The sequence below is a fragment of the Hyperoodon ampullatus genome (assembly GCF_949752795.1).
Source record: "Hyperoodon ampullatus genome assembly, chromosome: 20".
Taxonomy (NCBI): Eukaryota; Metazoa; Chordata; class Mammalia; order Artiodactyla; family Ziphiidae; genus Hyperoodon; species Hyperoodon ampullatus.
In genome coordinates this window covers 27,316,199-27,337,068 of record NC_136933.1, presented here as the reverse complement: position 1 = coordinate 27,337,068, position 20,870 = coordinate 27,316,199, and the positions used below count along the sequence as shown (strand labels likewise).

At 38.8% G+C, this 20,870-nt stretch overlaps 1 protein-coding gene across 1 annotated transcript in view; it reads left to right on the top strand.

Annotated features, from left to right (window-relative positions):
- CSMD1 (CUB and Sushi multiple domains 1) overlaps positions 1–20,870 on the top strand; it is a gene marked incomplete at its 3' end in the record, with an annotated part of 1,679,169 nt that overhangs the window by 1,489,106 nt on the left and 169,193 nt on the right. Inside the window, exons 41-44 of the mRNA XM_079726547.1 lie at positions 3,997–4,200; positions 5,207–5,331; positions 5,702–5,798; positions 13,615–13,719. Coding sequence (XP_079582673.1) covers positions 3,997–4,200; positions 5,207–5,331; positions 5,702–5,798; positions 13,615–13,719 — 531 coding nt within the window. The remainder of the gene's footprint in view (positions 1–3,996; positions 4,201–5,206; positions 5,332–5,701; positions 5,799–13,614; positions 13,720–20,870) is intronic.

Below are 20,870 nucleotides of genomic sequence, written 5' to 3'. Positions count from 1 at the left end.
ATGTTTCTATCCCTTGAAATACCTATTTTATTTTGCTTGTATTCTATTAACTTTAGGCACTTTCACCCCTGTATAATTATTTTTGAATTTGGAGCTTATTCAAAATGCTTGGGATTGCACAAAGTTTCTGAACAATGCAGTTTTTTTTCCTGTTTCTAGTTCACCTTCAGTTTGCATATCCATTACATGAATTTGAAAAAACACCCTATGGACTGTCCATCCACTTTCAGAGGCACAGAGCCTGACTCTGGATGTGACTTGCGATGACTGTACAGCTGAGATGGGAAAGAGGTTGTCATCTTCAGCGATAAACTAACTAAGAATACTTAGCTTTTCTAGGCCTCAGTTTTGCTGGAGGCTGGATAGATTACAGGCCGCTCTTGAACCTTTTCTTCAGAAGTGGAGGAGAATCACTTCCTGGCAATGGTTTCTTTCCTTTAATAAAGACTCCTCCAGAAAACGTGCTTGACAACATCATGTTTTTCTTAAAATTATAGAGAGTAACGATCTGTCATATCATTCACAAATGATTTTTGATAATCACACACTGTGAAATGTACGGCCTCAAAATATTTCACGATAAAACCCTTGAGTGTTCGTCAATAAGATGATTTAAAAGTTATGGAAAGAGTGAGAATGATGTGTGATGGGCAGGTAGGAGGAAAGATATCTCTAATCTAGTTTAAGGAGCAATTGCTTGGGTGATGATGCTATTACATTAAAATGTGTTACATTGTTCTAATTAAACCTTTGTTAAAATATAAATAATTAAACCAGTATTTTTTTAAATGAACTTTATAGGAGAGGGTCCAGTTTAAGCAACTCACCTCTCACCCACTTCTAATTTTCTTTAAATAAATTCTGTGTTACTTTGCAGAAGCAGATTCACAAACCAAAGTAAGTTGGCGTGACCTCTAAGGAAACTGGACCGATTGGTTTAAGTACATTTTTTGTCCTGGAAAAATTCAAGTTCCTGGCATTGTCTGCCTCAATCAGGGACTTCCTTTAATTTTTGATGAAGATTAGAAATTTGATCAGATTATCAAATAAAATATCTGAAGCACATGACCCTATGTCTGTCCTACTTGCACATGTTATCTTCAGAAGTCATGGTTTTTAAAATTATATTTCTTGTTTTAAAGCAACATATTATCATTAAAATGTGTAACATACATATAAGTGAAAAGAAGGGGAAATCATTTATAGAAGGAATATATTTTCCTTGCACTTAAGAATATGTCTCTAACATACTCAATATTTGTCCTAACTTAAGAATATGTCTCTAACATACTCAGTATTTCTTCTAAAGTTCCAGTATATCTCGTTATCTTGCTTTGTTCCTGCAGTGAGTTTATGCAAAAATGGATGTCTTTTTATCAAAGCCAAATCCTTCGGATCTAAAGAACTAGGATCGTGAATGCAATTTATAAATCACTCAGGAGCACCTGGGAAAGTTTTCAGTACATCTCAAAAGTTAAATTGGACATGGCCTTCTGAAAGATAGTAGTTTAGTGGAAGCCTAGAAATTATTTGAACTCTATTGTGTAAAAACTTTCTGAATAGTGCTTTCACATACCACATACAACTCCATTCCTCCATAAGTTATTAAAGCTTAAAACTGCGCAGGGACTTTCTGACTTGCATGGCTATGGGCTGTGTAACCCTTGTTCACAGACAGTTCTGTTGTAAAGAGCTGTTCAGACTTGGGTGGAGAATGAGTGCAGCTGTCAGGTACAAAAAGTTGTCGTACGCGACCCGGGCAGCTCCTGACCCTCCTCGTCGTCCTGGTGAACGACACGGAGACGGTGGTGGTGAGGATGTTGCTGCCCCTCTGATCTGGTGAAGAAATGGAAGTATAGAGGCTTTTTTTTAACCAAGTATTGTAACTTTTATGTCTCTGCTGGGTTGTATTTGCTTGTTTGCTTTCCATGCTGCTTTGGAATAGAAGGATACATTGAGAAGTGAGGGAGCTAAGAGGGTGAATGAGGACACATGGGCACCCAAGAAGGCTAACGGGGTGACCCTTCACGCCACAGTGCGTCCTCCTGGAGCAAGAGTCCTTGTAATCATTCTAACAGTCACTTCTGGACACTGTAACATCTCCCTTGAACACTTAGGAGGAGTACAGTGCTTGCCTTTAAACACGAACGTGTTCAGAATGTTTTAGATTTCCTTCTATGCATCCAGGAGAAACCCCCGCTCCATCCCCACTCACTAGCACCCGGGAATCCCCTGAATGTCCGTGGTGGGGATTCCCATAGCTGCCCCCTCCTCTTCCTAAGCTCTGGGACCAAGAGACTGGCAGAACCTGCGATCAGTAAATGTGGTTCTACAGGTTTTAATGCTCTTTGTCACTCCATAGAAAATATACTACCCCTAATGTCAAGGTCTTCTAGGTCAATGCAAACATAAAAATCAAATAGTCCTCAGAAACCCCCCGTGTTGGAGACTCACCTATTTCTTAACAAGTTCAGCACTGTTTCTCCACACCCCTGGTGGGGGTCCCCTTTCCAACACTGTCTCTAGGATGGTGAGTAAAGTCGAGAATGTGAGTGTGGGTTCTCAGGGGGATGATAATGCTGGTTTTATTGCTGCTCATGGCCACTGTGGTCATTGCAGTCTGGCTTACCAACTAGTGGCCATCAAGGACCACCGCCGTGACCCCTGCCAGGGCTGGAGAAAAGCCCAGCATCCTCTTGGTACACGAAACCCACTCTCATTAAAGTCCCTTTGATTCTATTCTGTGAAGTAGTTATGTTGCACTTAGAGACTTTTTCTGGCCCCAAATACACACCTTTTTTGAATCGCTGGTCCAATGGGAAGACCCCTGGGAATGAGGCCATCGGCTGGGTCTTATTACCAGCTCTGCTCTGAGACCGTGGTGCAAACTCCCATTCCCCTCTGTTCCCTCCCAAGTCTTTCTGTACAGAATGAATTGTTTAATTGTATGTTTTCCTATGGTATGTGGGGTTTTTTTTTATTATGGTAACATGAGATTTACCCTCTCAGGTTAAATCCTTTAAATCATTGTTTAAAATGAACGGATTACATTGTTTAAAATTAGCAGTGCATAATCCAGCACCATTAACTATAGGCACAGCTTTGTGTGGCAGATCTTTAGGACTTGGACGTCTTACATGACATGCTTTAAACCTGTTTAACAGCAGCTCCGCACTTGCTGCTCCCCTAGCTCCTGGCAGCCACCGGCTGCTCTCTGCTTCTATAAGTTTGTCTCTCTTAATTGCTTCCTATGCGTGGGACCATGTGGCATTTGTCCTTCTGTGCAGGCTTATTCCACTTAGCGTATGTCCTACGGGTCCATCCATGTTGTTGCAAATGGCAGGACTTCCTTCCTTTCTAAATGGCCGAATAACATTCCATTGTAGGTATGCACTATACTATTTATCCATTGGTGGACATGGAGGTTGTTTCCATAGCTAGGCTATTGCAAATAATGCTGTTATGTACATGGTGGTGCAGATATCTCTCCAGGATAGTGATTTCATTTCCTTCAGATAAATACCCAGAAGTGGGATTGCTGGATCATATGGTAGTTCTATTTTTAATTTTGCTATTAAATCACCATGGCCATTTATAAATAATCCTTTATGTAACAGCTTTTCTTACTAGAGTCTGAGGTCATCGAGGATAAGTACAAGTTCTTAGTCATCTCATTATCCCTGGTGCAATGATCTGGGTGCTTAATTAATTGTAAATGCATGAATATCGCTCAGTCCTCATAAAGCACTAATTCTCCATATGCCATGTTTTCCTCGTCAGAAATGGGAATACAAGGTGGTCCTCAAGGTTGACATGAAGATGCGTGTAGATGTGAAAGTGCTCCCTAAATCGTCCCCTACAGAGACTGTGAAAGGCATTATTAACTTCCACATTAACATAAATTCTTTCTAGACTCATCTTAAATTCTATTTTCAAGGAAATATCATGGCTTCACGATGCACATGCAGATGGTTGTGTTGTGTGTCTTGCCTCTAGCTGTTCCTCGGACCAGTGACACCCAGTGCAGCTCTGTCCCCGAGCCCAGATATGGGAGGAGAATTGGTTTGGAGTTTTCAGCGGGCTCCATCGTTCGCTTTGAGTGTAACCCAGGATACCTACTGCAGGGCTCCATGGCCATCCGCTGTCAGTCCGTGCCCAACGCTCTCGCTCAGTGGAATGACACAATCCCAAGCTGTGTAGGTAAGCGTGTGTCCCTAAGGTGGGATAACTTGCACGTGGTCCTCCATCCCGGGTTCACAGCGGCACTAAAGAGCTGCTCTTCAGTCCACGTGAACTGATCCATGCTCCAGACCTATTTAAAGGGCAGTTTATCAGAAAGAATCGAGTAGCAGCCAAACCCTAAAAATTATTGTTTCATGGAACAACTCATCAGATTAACAAGTATGAAACATGTTTTCCTTCTCGATACTTATTAAGTATGCCCTCTCAAGCCATGGGTATACAACATAATTTCATTTGGGGGAAAAATCACTACAATGTTGATTTGTTACATTACTTGTGTAATGCTCTTTTAATAAATTGGTGCTGATGAAAGTCTGAAAAGTAATAGGTTAACGCAGCCTGAATAACAATGCCATTGTTGGTTATAGTTTATTTGCTTCATTTTGTGTAAGAACCTCCAGTGCAATCATGATTTAGCACTTGAATTCATCTGTGCATTTTAAGCGTCTCTTCTCCTCTCTGGATTTGCTCATAAATCCCATTAATATCATTTTTAGTTGCATGTCTGCATATAGAAAACTCTGCAGAGCTTCTTAAATTGTAGTAGATCAGTTACTCTAAACAGAATTCACTTCAGAGATGACATCGTTAGACAGTGCCTGAGACTTAGCAGCATAGCGGATAATAATCTATGGTATTGATCATTTAAAAGAGAACAGACTAGGTGGGAGGGAGACACAAGAGGGAGGAGATATGGGGACATATGTATATGTATAGCTGATGCACTTTGTTATAAAACAGAAACTAACACACCATTGTAAAGCAATTATACTCCAATAAAGATGTTAAAAAAAAAAGAGAGAACAGGCTAAATTTGACCTTGGCTAAAAATGCCATTTAAAGTACCATAGTCCATGTAAAATATCTCTTAATAGCTGATCACACAGTGAAAGAACACTAAGTACAAAATTAATGTTGTTCTTCACTGTACTTTATTTTTACTAAATATGGGTTTGTCTTTTAGTCCCCTGCAGTGGCAATTTCACTCAGCGGAGAGGTACAATTTTATCCCCCGGCTACCCTGAACCATATGGTAACAACTTAAACTGTATATGGAAGATCATAGTTACAGAGGGATCAGGAATTCAGGTAAGTTCTCAAAGCCCAGAGTCTACTAATAAACAAAGCTTTTGCCCATGGGTTTTTCCTTTCTTTTTTTTCCCCTTTTTGTATTGGTTATTCTAAATACATAAACCATAACCTGTTTCTCTTTTCTTACCATTTCTACAAAGTGTTTCTAATCATATTTCTACATTTGAAATAAAAATGATAGACTTTTAGAATAAAATCTATCAGAAGTGCTATTTGTAGAAGTTTTTGGATGTCACTTCCATGATCTATTTTCTTTGGTTTCGCTTTTCTCTTACATGTATAGTTTTAATTTCATGAAAACCCTATTGGACTAGTCTAATTTTATTAAGCAAAAGATAAATATTAAGTTACTATTATTGTTTGGTAGATTCAAGTCATCAGTTTTGCCACAGAGCAGAACTGGGACTCTCTTGAGATTTACGATGGCGGTGATGTGACTGCACCGAGACTAGGAAGTTTTTCAGGTAAGATGGCACCGATCCCCTTGTTTCTGTGAATCAGAATCATCAAACACTGACAAACTGCAAGAGAACACTCAATGCTGACATTTCTCTAGGAGACTCTTCTATACACATGACAGTTTCTCTAGTGTTGGGAGTCTTAGAACAAGAGCACCAAAACGCAGGTGTGAAGGAGAAAGCTTTGTCGTCCATGAGCAGGAAGGCTGATGTGAAGGCAGCGGGTCACTTTTGTCGGACCCCCGAGCTGGGAAGAAAGAGTGGGTTATTACCCTGTGGACCCAACAGGGTGTCTCACTGAAGTTAATTGTGTGAGGGGGTGGGGGGAATGAACTTCAGATTGGCTGATTTTCCTTTTCTCATATGCTTGTGGACATGTTTGGCACAGTTGGGGACCACGTAAGGAGGTGATGGAGCAAGGGGGTAGGGGGTACAAATGGAAGGTTGGGGACACACGTGAGAACTGAGAACATAAGTAAACATATGGAGGATGACGTGAACTGGCTTTCTCAGTGACTGAGAAGGGAGTTGGAAAAATGGAAACGAGGAAGGCTGGCATGGAGCTGGTTGTGACGGATTTGAATTCGAGATATTGGTGTGAACTCATGGTCTTCATATGTATAGCTGTAGACATAGAGGAAAATATAAGTGTGGATGTGGATGTGTGTGTGTGTATGTACGTATTTCCTACCTCTGTCTTTTGAGAGGTGTAAAACAATAACCCCAGTAGCCATGAACCCACCTCATACCCAATTCTAGGTTTCTAGATATCACTTTACATACCATTCTCCCTTAAAGGAACTAGTGCTTCTTGGGGAGTTGCTGACTCCAAGGTTCTGATGGGGAAAGCACACATGATGAACCATTTTGTATAAAATAGAAATGTATGGATCCATACTGAGGTAAATAGATACATGCGTGAATGGGATGAGTGAAAGAGAAAGCCTCCCCTTGCAGAATCCAAACTAATAAATCTAGAAGGAGGTAGAATTAGAGAATCACCATTTGGCAACCAGTAGGACAGTAAATGATTCACACTGGAACATCAGTGAATGCTAAAACTAACGTGTGAGATTTTGGTGAGGAACAGAGAGCCACAGTCTCAGTGCGTCTCCCCACCCAGTCCTCACTCACTGCAAAGGAGGAAAGAAGTAACTCAAGAGTTGAGAAGCCTGGCAGACACCACCTTCCTCAGGCAGTCATGTTAAGATCTCCAGTATCAGGACACCTGCGCACTGGTGAACTGATAAACCTGCTCTCAAAACAAACATATGAACAAAAAACTTGATTTGGCTTAGAATTGCAGTTGCTGTGGTGTGTAAATACCCCCACCAGGGCTGATTTCAAACAACCAGCATGATGTCACTAAAAGCTGAGTGTGAGAGGAAGTGCCCTGAATTAGCCTCTGGAAGCGTCCCAAGGCAGCTCCCTCACACCCCTGAGAGCCGGCAAACATGGTGACCTCTGAAGAATACAGCATCACATTTTGATATTCTTTCCAAAAATGCATCACCATCTGAATCTAGTCGGAAAACATCAGACATTCTCTTTCGAGGTTACGTTGCTAAAGAAAAATCATTTTATTAACTGCCTTCATCTTTTTTGGAGGGCTGGTTTTGAAGTTTGGCTGCACTGAGACTTACGGCAGTGAAAACATCTGATTTATTACTGCACAGCAGCCCTGCATGTTTTGTTTTGTTTTTTTTAAACTACTCACTCCCAATCTTTTGTAATGCCATTTTCTAAACTTATGTTCGAGTGTAGTCTCAGCTTAAACGAATATTGATATAATACTAAAATTGTGAGAACCCCCTATGTAAACAACAACAACAACAAATCCTTTCAGGCATGCATTTGATTAACTTATAAAATGTTAAAGAAAAATATTTCACGTGAGTAATTTTTATTAAGTTTTATCATGGTATAATTTGTAAAAATAATTGTTTTGAATTATAATTTTCTAAAATAAAAATTGATTTTGAAAAATATTTTACACACAAAAAATGGCTTGTGTCTTTCAAAAGTATCAAGTTCATGAAAGGGAAAGAAAGACTAAGGAACTATTCCAGACAAAAAAAAAAACTGAAGGGAAGTAATCATGGATGGAGTACTTTTGCTGGAAAACCCATTATTGGCAGATTGTCGAAATTCCAGTGATTTCTCTAGAATACGTGGTACTGTTGCATCTGTGTTCGTTTTTTTTGTTTTTGTTTTTGGGGTTTTTTTAGAACTGCTCTGTCTGAAGAAATGCACAATGAGTTTTTACAAGAAGTAAGTCATCATGTCTACAATTTGCTCACAGAGGGTTTAGAATAAAATAATTTTACACACATACGTATTGTGGAAACCTAGACATAGATATCATTATTATGTAATATATGGCCAGATCGTGGGTATATGGGAGTTTTCTGTACTATATTTGCAACTTTAAGTTAAAAATTATTTAAAATATTTTAAAAGGAGTCTTTTTTTCACTTTATGTGGAAGAAGTGACACATCAGCCATGAAATCTGAATATGTTTTAAAATGTCTAAAATATGTTTTACACTTTTTTGTTCCTATGATACTTTCAAAATATTTACAAAAGGAGAATCTGAGCTCATTTTAAAAGTTAGTTGTTGACTGAAAACAAACAAGAATGGGTAGTTGTTAGAGGTACATATTTCCGGAAAAATGATTGACTGACTTCTTGCATAAATTCAGTTTTTTGATTTTCCTTTTCTGTCTGGATAGCCATGTGTATTAGGACTCACATTGTAAGCCATTTAAAATCATTTTGGGAAGTAGACTTAAGCTTATAAATTTTAAGTGGATAAGACAGAGCAAAATTCATACCAATTTGTAGCTGACAATCGGGATTGAGGGAAAGTAAATATCCATGTACTGCGAGTGGAGTCTGCAGAGCTGTAATGCAATTTCTCAGCTTTCTGTGTGTGCGGTTCTGTCTAGGTCACAGTGAGACAATGCGATCAAAAGTATTCTGCCTGTGGCAACAGTTTTTTAAAAATCTCTCAGTTGCATTTTGAATGGTGGGAATAAGCTTCTTCTGAGAGTCCATTCTGAGCAGAGCCCTAAGTGGGAGTCCCCTGCAGGGGCACGCAGGGCAGGACTCTCTGTGGCTGCAGCAGGTGCCGGACGCCTAGCATCCTCTCAGCACCCCCAGCACGCCTCGTATGCCACCTGGGGCATTGAGATCCAGCATCTTTTGTAGGAAAACAAATGACTATATATCATCACAGAAGTACAAACAGGACTGTCGTTCATGAATGTACTTGCTGCAGTTAATAAGAACATTTAGAGGGGTTGTGATAATCCACAAAGCACTTTCACACACACAGTACATGTATGACTCACATATAAGGGATGGACTATTACCTTTATTTTACAGAATTAGAACATATTCAAATGTTTTCAGTGAAAGAACTAATTTGTGTCAGAGTCAGGAGTGGAAGCAGTTTTTCTGATTCCACTGTAACACAGTTAGGGAAGATAAACAAAAAGTCAAAAGTGTGTATTGAGTACCTGTGTGTGGAAATGACTTGACTGGGGGCTGGAGGCTATTAAATACACTGATTACCTGAAGTTACAGGTAAAACCAGGCAGAAAGTAGTACAGGTGCTGTAATTAAAACTTACCTGGTTAGATAACATTGTTCTTTCTGCAGACATTATCCAAATATACAGAAATAATACATGAGTGAGAGGACAGCAAACCTCATACAATTTGAAAAAAAATGGCTTAAAACTGGAGTTTTTGGTGGATGTCTCCTTCTTGTCTTGAGGTCACCTCACTTTACAACATTCCCCTATCTGCACTCCATTAGCTATTAATTAGTTTCAAGGAATAATCTCTCTTTATATGTGTCTGCTGACCAGCAGGAATAGGCTTATGTTTCCCCCTCCATGACTGTGCAATTAAAAAAAGTCTATGTATGTATGTATCTGTCTTCATCCATCAAAGCAAGGTCAGATAACAAAGGGGTTAAATCTGAAGACATTTTCTAAATGTTTGTCATTCAGCAAACACTTAGAGTGTCTTGTAGTGAATTGTATAGTAACGGTTCTGCTCCGAAAAGACCCCCACCTCCCAGAGACAGCCCCACCTTGGTAGGCAGGGGAAATGGATTGAGACACAGGCCCCCAAATCTCAAGTGGGGAATCCAGCTTCCAAAGAATTTACACACGTGTGGGCATACACATGCGCCCCCACACACACACACACAGAGTCTTTAAGGAGTGGACCTGGTGTTTTCTTTTGTCCTCCATTTATCACTGTTCTTCTTCCAAAACAGTCTAGTAACACTCTTTATACTCATTGGCCAAAGACACAGTCAGTATACACATTACTAGTTAAATGAAGCACATCTTCATACTGAGGGTGAAACTATAAACCCAAAGAGTTTTTAAGAGACTCTACATGCTAATCCAAGGTCAAGAAGTCCTTAATATATTTTTAGAATATATTTTTAGGAATCAATTAAAAACTCATTGGCATTTGGAATAGGATATTTTATTGGTGGGATGTTATTTGCATCTCACTCCACTGGTATTTTTCCCAACCTCATTCCATGAGAGAGCCAGGTCTTTGCTTGTGCCTTGGCCTAGATGGAGAAAACCCTCTCCTCCCTCTGCTCTTGCAAGAATCTCAGCTTTTGAAAGCAGAGGGGGCGGTGATGAAGTGCTTGAGGAGACTGACAGTAAAGACAGTTAGAGAGTTCCCCAGGCCTGGGCTCCCTCTGGGAATTTAAGTATCATTGAATTCCTGCAGGGTCACATGGAGGTGTCAGGACCTCAGAAGGACAGTGGTAGCCTGATGCACTTAGAAAGGCCAAGAGCATCTGTCAAAGGCCTTGGAACTCCTGGGATCCAAGGGACTGTGTGAGCTTGGGGAATGAGCCCATGGGAAGTAAAAAGCAGAGAACCAAAAGTCTGGGACTGTTTACCATCCTGGGTCAGAGAAGGAATCCCCAGTAATGAAATTTCACAGGAGGAATCCTCAAAGCATATTGAAGTTGATTTGGAATTTTAATAAAATACATCTCTTACACCCATGTCTAGAAATGAAATTTGTAAGAATTATACATTTGTAAAAAGATTATTTTGTGTGCAGAAAAAGGATTGTGCAGGGAGAAGGCAGAAAGGACTTTGAAAATCAGTGGTGGCTATTTCAGACAAGAGCCATAAGTGGCGACTGCTGTGAAGATTAGGAGTAGCAGACTGATGAGAACCTTGATAATTCCGTATTCTGTACAGCAAGATCGGTCTGCTCATTGTCCTTAAGTATTTAATGAAGATCAAGTCTTTGAGGCTCTATCCTAATCAGGGGAATCTCTGCTTTGCACCAGGTCAGAAAGTAATTGATTTGTTTGGAGAGGTGGTTAAAAGGCTCATCTGGCTGGTAAACACATATTTATTGAATGAATAAGTAAGAGGCTTAGTTTGAGAAGAGTGGAGATTTTTGAATGAGTAGGAATAAGAAAGGCAAAATGGATAGAGGAGAGGGAAAGAGCATCCCAGACTACGATTATGGGAACACCTTGAACAGGAAAATGAGTTGTGAAATAGAGTAGTGAGAAGCAGCTAGAAATGCAGGTAGTAGTTAGATCAGGCAGGGTCTTTAGGTCAAATCAAGGAGGCTGAAATTTTATCCTAAGATGACCAGGAATCTAGGAGAACTGTAACATGACATAACATGTGTCCATCTTAAAAAGAGCTTTCAGACTCCTGAGTGGAGAATGAATTGGATTGAGGCAACAGTAGATTCAGGAAACAAGTTAGGAGTGTGGTACTATCCCCTCATCCTGGTTAATAGCACTGGTGGCTTGTGCTGGGATGATGGTGGTCAAGATGGAGGGATGGAGTGAGTGAAACCAAGAAGGATGGAGGAGGCTGGCTCGTTAGGGCCTGACGGCTGCCGGTAGGGCAGCACAGGTCACGGAGAGGGAGGGGGCCTCTGATGGGAGGACTTCAGCGGGTGTTAACAGTGTGGATGGACGTGGGGACACAGGAGGTCACCCAGGCTCTGCAGGGATGATTATGAGCTGAGTTGTGTTCACATCATCTTCCAAGAGCCTTTGACAACCTAGTGATGGGACGGATGGCTGGAGTCCTTACCTGGAGTCATTGGTTTAATTACAGCTGTCCGAGGATCTTAGAATCATTTAAACAGAGAGTGAAAGGTGACAAAGGATATTATCCTTGCAACATTCTTCATCTGTCTTGGATAATTATCAGTTTATTTCCTTGTTTTGTTATTTAAAGTTATATTTCTTTCTTTATACGTTAGCATCATCTTCATCTAGTAATTTGCCTGCACCATGATGAGTTTTACGTGATGGATATTTCCTTCACATATAGGAAGTGTGTACTTATTCAGAGAATGATTTGAATACAGTAGAATATCAAGCATGTACCCTTTAGGTAAAAAGGGATTTAAGCTAGCTTATTGTTTTCCCATATTATAGTACATTCCGACCACACGTTTTACATTTCTGGCTGATGAACACACGCTTTTCCTTGGCACCTTGGGTACCATGGCTTTTTTGTCACCCTGGTCCTCAGCATCACTAAATCTCCTGATTTGTCAGCTGCTATAATGTAGGTTAGAACATTTTAATTAAACGAGGCATTATGTAAAATACACCTGTATTTTCCTTTCCATGTGTGTTTCATTGAAATCATTTGCAGATCTCAGAAAGAACATTATTCAGTACGAGTCACACAGGGATAGAGAAGAGAATATATAGTCAAAAGCAACCTCTTCTGGGTAATATATTGCATCAGATCTACAGTCTAACTGCTTCCCCAACCTCCATACGACTTGCATGTTGAGACTTTGTCCCCTCTTTGTTCATGACAAGTGAAAAAAACAAGCAAATGGTTATGTTGATAAAAGAAAACAATGTTAAGAGTCCAATGAATGGTGAAGCATAAAAATTTGTGTGTTTTCTGGGCTTCCCTGGTGGCGCAGTGGTTGAGAGTCCGCCTGCCGATGCAGGGGACACGGGTTCGTGCCCCGGTCCGGGAAGATCCCACATGCCGCGGAGCGGCTGGGCCCGTGAGCCATGGCTGCTGAGCCTGCGCGCCCGGAGCCTGTGCTCCGCAGCGGGAGAGGCCACAACAGTGAGAGGCCCACGTACCGCAAAAAAAAAAAAAAAAAAAAAAATTTGTGTGTTTTCACTGATATGATAAAGAGATGTCTGAGGAGGGCAGAGAAAATGTGGAATTTCTTACTGGACCTGGAAGAAGAGAGTGGCTAAAAGTATAACCATCAAAGCCAATACTTGGGTTAAATATGTGACGATCAGACAAGTTAAAGGGATCTGTAAACCTAAACAAATATCCTCAGTGACTTTTTTTGAAGTATAGCTGACTTACAATATTATGTTAGTTTCAGGTGTGCAGCAAAGTGATTCTATTAAATATGTATATATTTTCAGATGATTTTTCATTATAATCTGAAAATTATACATTATTACAAGTTAATGAATATACTCCGTGTGCTCTACAGTAAATCCTTGTGTTTATCTATTTTATATACAGCGGTGTGCATCTACTAATCCCAAACTCTTAATTTATCCCTTCCTCCCTCCCTCCCTCCCCCCTTAGATAACCATGAGTTTGTTTTCTATGCCTGTGAGTCTATTTCTGTTTTGTAAATAGATTCATTTGTACTATATTTTAGATTTCACATATAAGTGATATCCTATAACATTTGTCTTTCTCTAACATATATCACTTAGTATGATATTCTTACTGACTTTATAATGCGAAGGGTGAACGCATCACTGATGTTAAAGCTCAACCTGCATCCCTTCTCACAGGTACCACGGTGCCAGCACTGCTCAACAGCACATCCAATCAGCTCTACCTGCATTTCCAGTCGGATATCAGCGTGGCAGCTGCTGGCTTCCACCTGGAATACAAAAGTAAGGTCACCTGTTTGTGCATCTGGCTTTCACTGGGATATTGAGTAATTTTCTTAAAGGGAAAATAGATCCCTGCCCTTATTACACAGTGAAATTTTATTCTAAAACTATGTTTGGAAGTTCCACGAACTTGAGTGTTACAAAACCGATCTCTATGAACTATGCTATCATTATGTTATATAATTTTATAACAATTATAATATTTATAATATAGAAATTTATAATATAATGTATATTATAATTTATAATATATTTATAATATAATATATATTATTATAATTATTATAATATATTCTTATATTGAACTATATTTTTACTATATTATATATTATAATTATATTATGAAAGACAATAGGGAAATGAAGAATTTAGCATCTGGAATAATTAGATAAAACATCGACTATGCTTTCAGGTTGTTTGTGTTAAAAAAAAAAAAGTACAAAATAACCATTTGTAATATTACTAGTTTTCTTGTGAGTGATAGCAAATATTCTTGTAAGTTTAAAACATTGACTATTCTTTCAGGTTGTTTGTGTTAAAAAAAAAAAGTACAGAATAACCATTTATAATATTACTAGTTTTCTTGTGAGTGATAACACATATTCATGTAAGTTTCCAAAAATGTAGAAGGTCATAATTTCCAAATAGATTATGGTCATAGCCCTTTCTATTTCTAGTCTCCGAGGCTGGTAGAATCAGACTAGCAAAGAGCAGCCACTTTAGTGCCTGCCTTTGTGTATTATTCATTTTAATTGGAAGAAGGTAATGCAAAGTAGATGCTAACCTTTTAAAAATGGATGTGAGACTGAGTTAATAGTCTGATAAACGGGATGACAAAGGTCAAATTCACAAATCTTCTTTGGCGTTTGATTATGCAGGTAAACCTTGTAAAAGTGAAATAAGAATTTCCAATGAGAGTAAAGTTTATTTTAGGACATGTTTTCAAGCACTAAAAATGCTTAATGTTCATATTCATCTCGTTTAATAAGCAGTTGCAAATAAGCAAATACATGGATAAGCTTTAATAAGTGATCCTTTGAATTGAAATAAACAGTTTGCTGGGATGTAAATGCATGCACGTTTTTGAAAGGCCAGGTTTCCAGCTGATGATAAATATTCTGAACCAGACACAAACCACAGGGCTGTTTCGCATTCCAGTTAAATTTCCCTACTTATTACAGGCATTTGTATGCAAGTTTATTCCAATTTATTTGAATAGGACTACTTTAGTGACAGTGTAAAATGATACTATGGATGCTATTTATGTAGGATATGTCTGGAAAAATCTGCTACTTTGATACATTTTGTGAACATCTGTAGATACGAAACTATAAACCTTATTTATGATAGTGTTAATAAATTCACTAATATTTTTAGCAGTGTTAGAATTGATGAATGTGCTTATTTCTTCCTCTCAAAGTTATCTTGTGGCTTCTGGCTCTTCACTCACTCCTTATAGAAAGAGGTGCTAGTAAAATAATTAGTCTACAATCACTGTGTACGATTATCTGTGTACTCACACAGACTTCAGCTCCAACAATATAGTAATTACCTACATTTCACTTTATTCTCAGCTGATAAAATTCATTAAAAGAGAGACGAACATATTTCTTACTGAAATTAATCTTGTTCAAGAATCTTAAGGCCTTGTTTCATTACTTAATGTATTTATTTTTTACTTGGCCACACGGAATACTACGTTTTCATTCATGATTTTCTTTTCTGAGTGGTTGTTTTCAGGCGCTAACAGCATTCTGAGGGTCATGGCATTACCTTCCATGTACTTAGAGGCAGTCATTTCTCTGTTCTAATTCTTTGTGTCAGTTTAAAATTTGGATATTACAAAGTTTGGTAGAATTAATCTTATTAAGGTGAACACTAAACAGCAGAAGGAGTGTTGAAGTGAGTTTTCAAAAGATTATCTAATATTCTTAATCTATTAACATATTTTTGCATCAAGCTTAAACTGTTTATTGCCAGTCCACATGTCTTTAAATTCAGACTTTTTGCTACAATATATATCCATGTAATAACAGTAAAAATAACAACAAGCACACATTTATGCCTGGTCCTGCCCTAAACGTGTTACGGCTGCTTACTCATTTGTCCTCAAAAAACACCATTTTTGAGGTATGCTCAGTTTTTAAAGGAGAAGGAACAGAACCTAGCATGTGTTCAGCCTGCCCAGGTCAGACTCAGACTGCTAACGACTTACAGAATGAACACAGGTAGACACAGGTGTGTTTCATCACAAATGCAGTTTACTGAGCACCTGTCCAAATATCCCAACTGTCCAATCAGAGCACACAGACTGCCCTTCTTTACAGGTGGTGACACCACCTGTCACTAGTAGCTGAATGGCATGTGGAAGATGAGGAAGCTTGGGAGTCAGTCTTGGAGATTCAGTTCTAGATCCAGCTCTGGCCCTAAAACCTGAGCTGTATGGCAAGTCCACGCCTGCTTCCATCTGAGGAGTCTGAGTTTTCGCATATGGAGGTGAAGGCTAGGCCCTGTTAATTGTAACGGCCCATGATGCCAAACGAACACTGATAGGAACTTCTCAAACAAAAAACAAACACTTTATCTGAAGGGATGAGTTGTAAAATATTAATGATAGCGAAAGTGATTCCCAGGAGGTCCGGTGTGGTATGTGTGATCTAGATTCTCTGTGATCTTATACGATCCAGCTAAAAGGTCAAAAGACCAGCATCTTTGAATGCTTCATACAAGCCTGTAGCCATCTAGCCAGCTTTTATATTATTGGACTTGATTGCAAATTTGAGTTAGGCAGCAGAAGGATACAAGCCTCTCTCTTGCTCTGATCTCCGATCTGAAGAAAAAGAACCAAACGAAAACTTTAGATTTCTGGGAACTTTAAATTATAGATATGGGAACAATGATGACGTTGGTTTATATTGGAAAATACAGAATCTGACCTTGAGGTGAATAGCATGGAACCTGCTCCTGGGGAACAATATGGCAGTAACTGTTCTTGGATTCAACATGAAACAATATATACAGTCTTGCCTCAATATCCTTGGGGCATTGGCTCCAGGAGTCCCCCCGCCCCATCTCCCCTCATGGATACCAGAATCCACAGGTTTTCTGGTCCCTTAAATGAAATGCTGTCGCATTTACACCTAACCTATGCACATTCTCTCATATACTTTAAATCATCTCTGGATTACTTATAATAACTAATATGATGAAAACGCTACATAAATAGTTGTAAATAGAAAGGAAATACTATGTAAATTGTTGCCAACCTGTGTCAAATTCAAGTTTTGCTTTATGAAACTTTCTGGAATGTGTTTTTCAAAAAATTTTGAACCATGGTTGGTTGAATTTTTCAAAAAAATTTTGAACCATGGTTGGTTGAACCAAAAATTTTAGAACCCATGGATACAAAGGCCAATTGTATATGTAAATATTTATAAACAAGTTTATTTCAGTGGAATTTGGTGGGAGGAGGACAAATAAGATTAAACTCATGAGCCCTGTTGGAGTGTTTGTACTGATCCTATTTATATCTTGTTGATTTTTTCCCTCTTTTCCTGGCAGCTTTTGGTTTAACTGAGTCTTTTTATTGTTCCAATTTATCTCCACTATGGACTTATTAGATAAACTCTTAAAAATGTTAATGGTTTCCCTAGACAAGTTTAAAATATGCATCTTTAATATAACACAGCTTACCTGCAAATAATATTATGTCACTTAATGGGTAATGAAACTTACAAGCATATATTTCTAATTTCCTCTTTCCACCCTTTATGTTATTATTGTCTTACATATTATTTTTACATGTTATAAAGCCGACAAAACACTTTTACTGTTTTTGCTTTAGATATTGATCTTTCAGAGTGGATAAAAATGAGAAAACTAAATATCTTATATTTACCTGTTTTTAGCATCTTTGGAGCTCTTTATTTCTTTGGGTGAATCCAAGTTTCTGTCTAAAATTTTTCTGTCTGAAGAACTCCTTTTGACTCTTCTTCTAGTGCAGGTCTGCAGACAAAGAATTCTCCCAGCTTTTGTTTTTCTGAAAGTCATCATTTTACCTTCATTTTTGAAAGATATTTTGGCTGGGTGTAAAAATCTGGGTTGAAAGTTCTTTTCAGTATGTTAAAAATGCCACTTCATTGTCTTCTTATTTCATAGTTTGTGATGAGAAGTAAGCTGTATTTCTTATGGCTATGCATTTGTCCCTGTTCTCTGGCTTCCTTTAAGAATTTTTCTTTATTATCATCAGGTAGACTATAGTATGTCTAGATGGATTTGTGTGTGTGTGTGTGTGTGTGTGTGCGTGCGCGCATGCGCTTGATATTCATCCTGTTTAGGGTAAACTTATATTCTTGGATCTAAGGTTTGATGTCTTTTATTATTTATGAAAAATTGTTGACCATTATCATTACAAATATATCTTTTCCCCCATTCTCTTTTCCTGTTTCTTTTGGGACTCTAATTACATGTCTATTAGGCCTGTTGATATTGTATCACAGTTCTTGTTCCTCAGTTCTGCTTTGTTCACACTTTCTCTTTGTGTTCCAGTTTATGTAGTTGCTATTAACCTTTGATTCTCTGAATCTTTCCTCAGCTGTGTTAAGTCTGCTAATGAGTCTATTGAAATAATTCTTCATCTCTGATATTGTGTTTTGCCCCTTGAATTTCCATGTCTTTCTTATAATTACTGTCTCTCGTCAGTAATTACTCCATCTCTTCATGCATGCTATCTTTTCCACTAGATCTTTTAACATATTTTTTATATTTAATATCCCTGTCTTATATTTCCACTATATGAGTATGCAGAGTCTGGTTACTTACTTCATCTCTAGGCAAAGGGTTGTTATTTCTTGAATATTTTATTAAAGGTGGACACCACGAGTAGAACCGTAGAGATTGTGGTTAATATTTGTGCCTGGGAATGGGCACCACTTTTGTTAGCCTGTTGAGTCAGGAGTTACACTGGATTTGAGTTCCGTTGTCGCTATGGTTACTTTCAAAGCATCAAATTCCTCAGTGGTGAGCTGGCACTGCCAAGTGCCTAATTGGGGGCTTTTTCTCAGCATCGTTACTCCACTCTGAGCTGTCAGTCCTCCCTAAACACCTTTTCAAAAGAGGTGGCATCTCCCCCAGTAGTAGACGCTGTTGCTTGTCACTCGGTGTTAAGCTTACACTGGAGTCAGAGTTGCTCTGTGATTCTCTTCCAGCCTAAGTCAAACCTTGAGAGTCTGCACAGAGTGGGGTGGGGTGTTCTCAGCATTCTTGCTGCCCTCCCAAGGTCGTCAGGGCCTACCTGTGGTTGACCATTGAGGAGCATTTGCTGAGTGTCCCCTAGGGCTACAAGACCGTGGTCTTGGTGCTGACGTAGCATCTTAAGCTCATACTGGCTTTCCTGCCACACCCCACATGTAGACTTTCTTTTTCCATACACCCTTCTCCAAGCTGCAGTGCCCCTTTCCCTGTGCCCTGGAGGGAACAGGTTTTGCTGCTCCTCCCCCAGTGGCTTAACACTTTAGTTTCCTAAAAGTGAAAGGGTTCGGAAAGTGCATGGGATGTCCTGCCCCTCTCCACAGAAACATTGATATTTGGTGGTGGTAAGGGAGAGGCTCACTCCAGGCTCCTATCATGCCCCCAGTATCTCTCTTAATTGGTCAATGGAGGCATGTGGAAGGAAGGATAGACTCCCCTCTGTCTGGGGCCCTGAGCTACTGGAGACCCATGCTCAGGTACTGGCCATTTGCTAAAACATTAGCTGATGTGTCGTTGCCTGTGTGTGAGTTGGTCCTTTCTCTCCTGTGATCTGTCACAGTGACAGTTTTTGTGTCCTCCCTCTCCTTGAAGGCACTAATCCTTTGGACCTGATGTCACCTGGGTACCTGAAACCTCAGCTCCCTGATGAGTTCAAGAAAGGTTATGATTTTGTAGTTCAGTTTTTTCTCATTGTTAAAGTGGGAGTGAGGTTGTATTTTACAGATTTCTATATCCCAAGTAGAAGTGGAAGTCTTTCTATGGGTTTTAAAATTGCTCTTGTTTAAGGCTAGATGAATACTAAAATTATTTATTTAGATTAACCATAGAGAAACTTTTCTTGAATATCCAGTGTTTAAACAAAATTATCTATCCATCTATCTATAACTATCATCTGTCTATCTAGTGCATGTAACTTTAAAGTAGTGACACAGGTTTCTTCATAACTGTGAACAAATTCAGAGATATTTACAGATAAATTATATAGAATTAAATGTAATATATATTTACATTACAAATACATTATTAGCAGAATAAACCCATCTAGTTGAGACAATCTCCCTTTAGAGGTTGCTTGAAATAGAAACTACTTATCTTGATTTTTACACATAGCAGTGCTTGTTTAATAGTCACACTTTACATTACTAAAACCTTCTTTATTAAATTAGACTGGTATTGTGCCTGAGCTTACACATAGTTCTGTCTTGCTATGTTGGAAGATACTTAATTTCTGGGTCTGCAGGGAACCATATAAGACCTCATCGAATGACATCTATGCCAGATTAATGTCATAAACCCAGTGAGTGTGTTTGACCTCAAGTGAAAGTCTTCTGCAATTATTCAGGCCTATTTAGTGCTGATATATGGCACTGAGTCCAAACAGCACCAACGTAATTCTATATATGAAAGTTTTTTTTTATTTCACTGTCTTTCTCGAGACCTTTTTCCTCTCACACTCACTACTGGGAAACCCATTGGAGTTAACAAAATATTTCTAGAGGCTATGAGATATGACATTTGACCCCTGGAAGGCAAGTGAAATAGAGAAGCTACTGTGCAGTGTGAATTTCAGATGTGCTACAAAGCAGAAAGTTAGCTATTCTACTCTAAACAGTAGCTCAGCAGAGGACATGGTCTGATGTGGAAGCCATTCTCCCATGTCTAATACTCTGGCCCTTTGATACAGAACATTATACAGATGGGTCAGAGCCTAGAACATGTAAGCTATGGCCATGACAGCCTCGTGTAAGAGAGAGAAAGTGACAATAATTTTTTTAATAAAAAGACAATAATATTGCAGTAACACATTTACAATATATTTATTCTGAAAAAGAGAGGAGTTTGAATTAGTGATTTGTAGTTATTATGAAAAAACTAAAAATTTCAGAGAAAAGTAAATATAG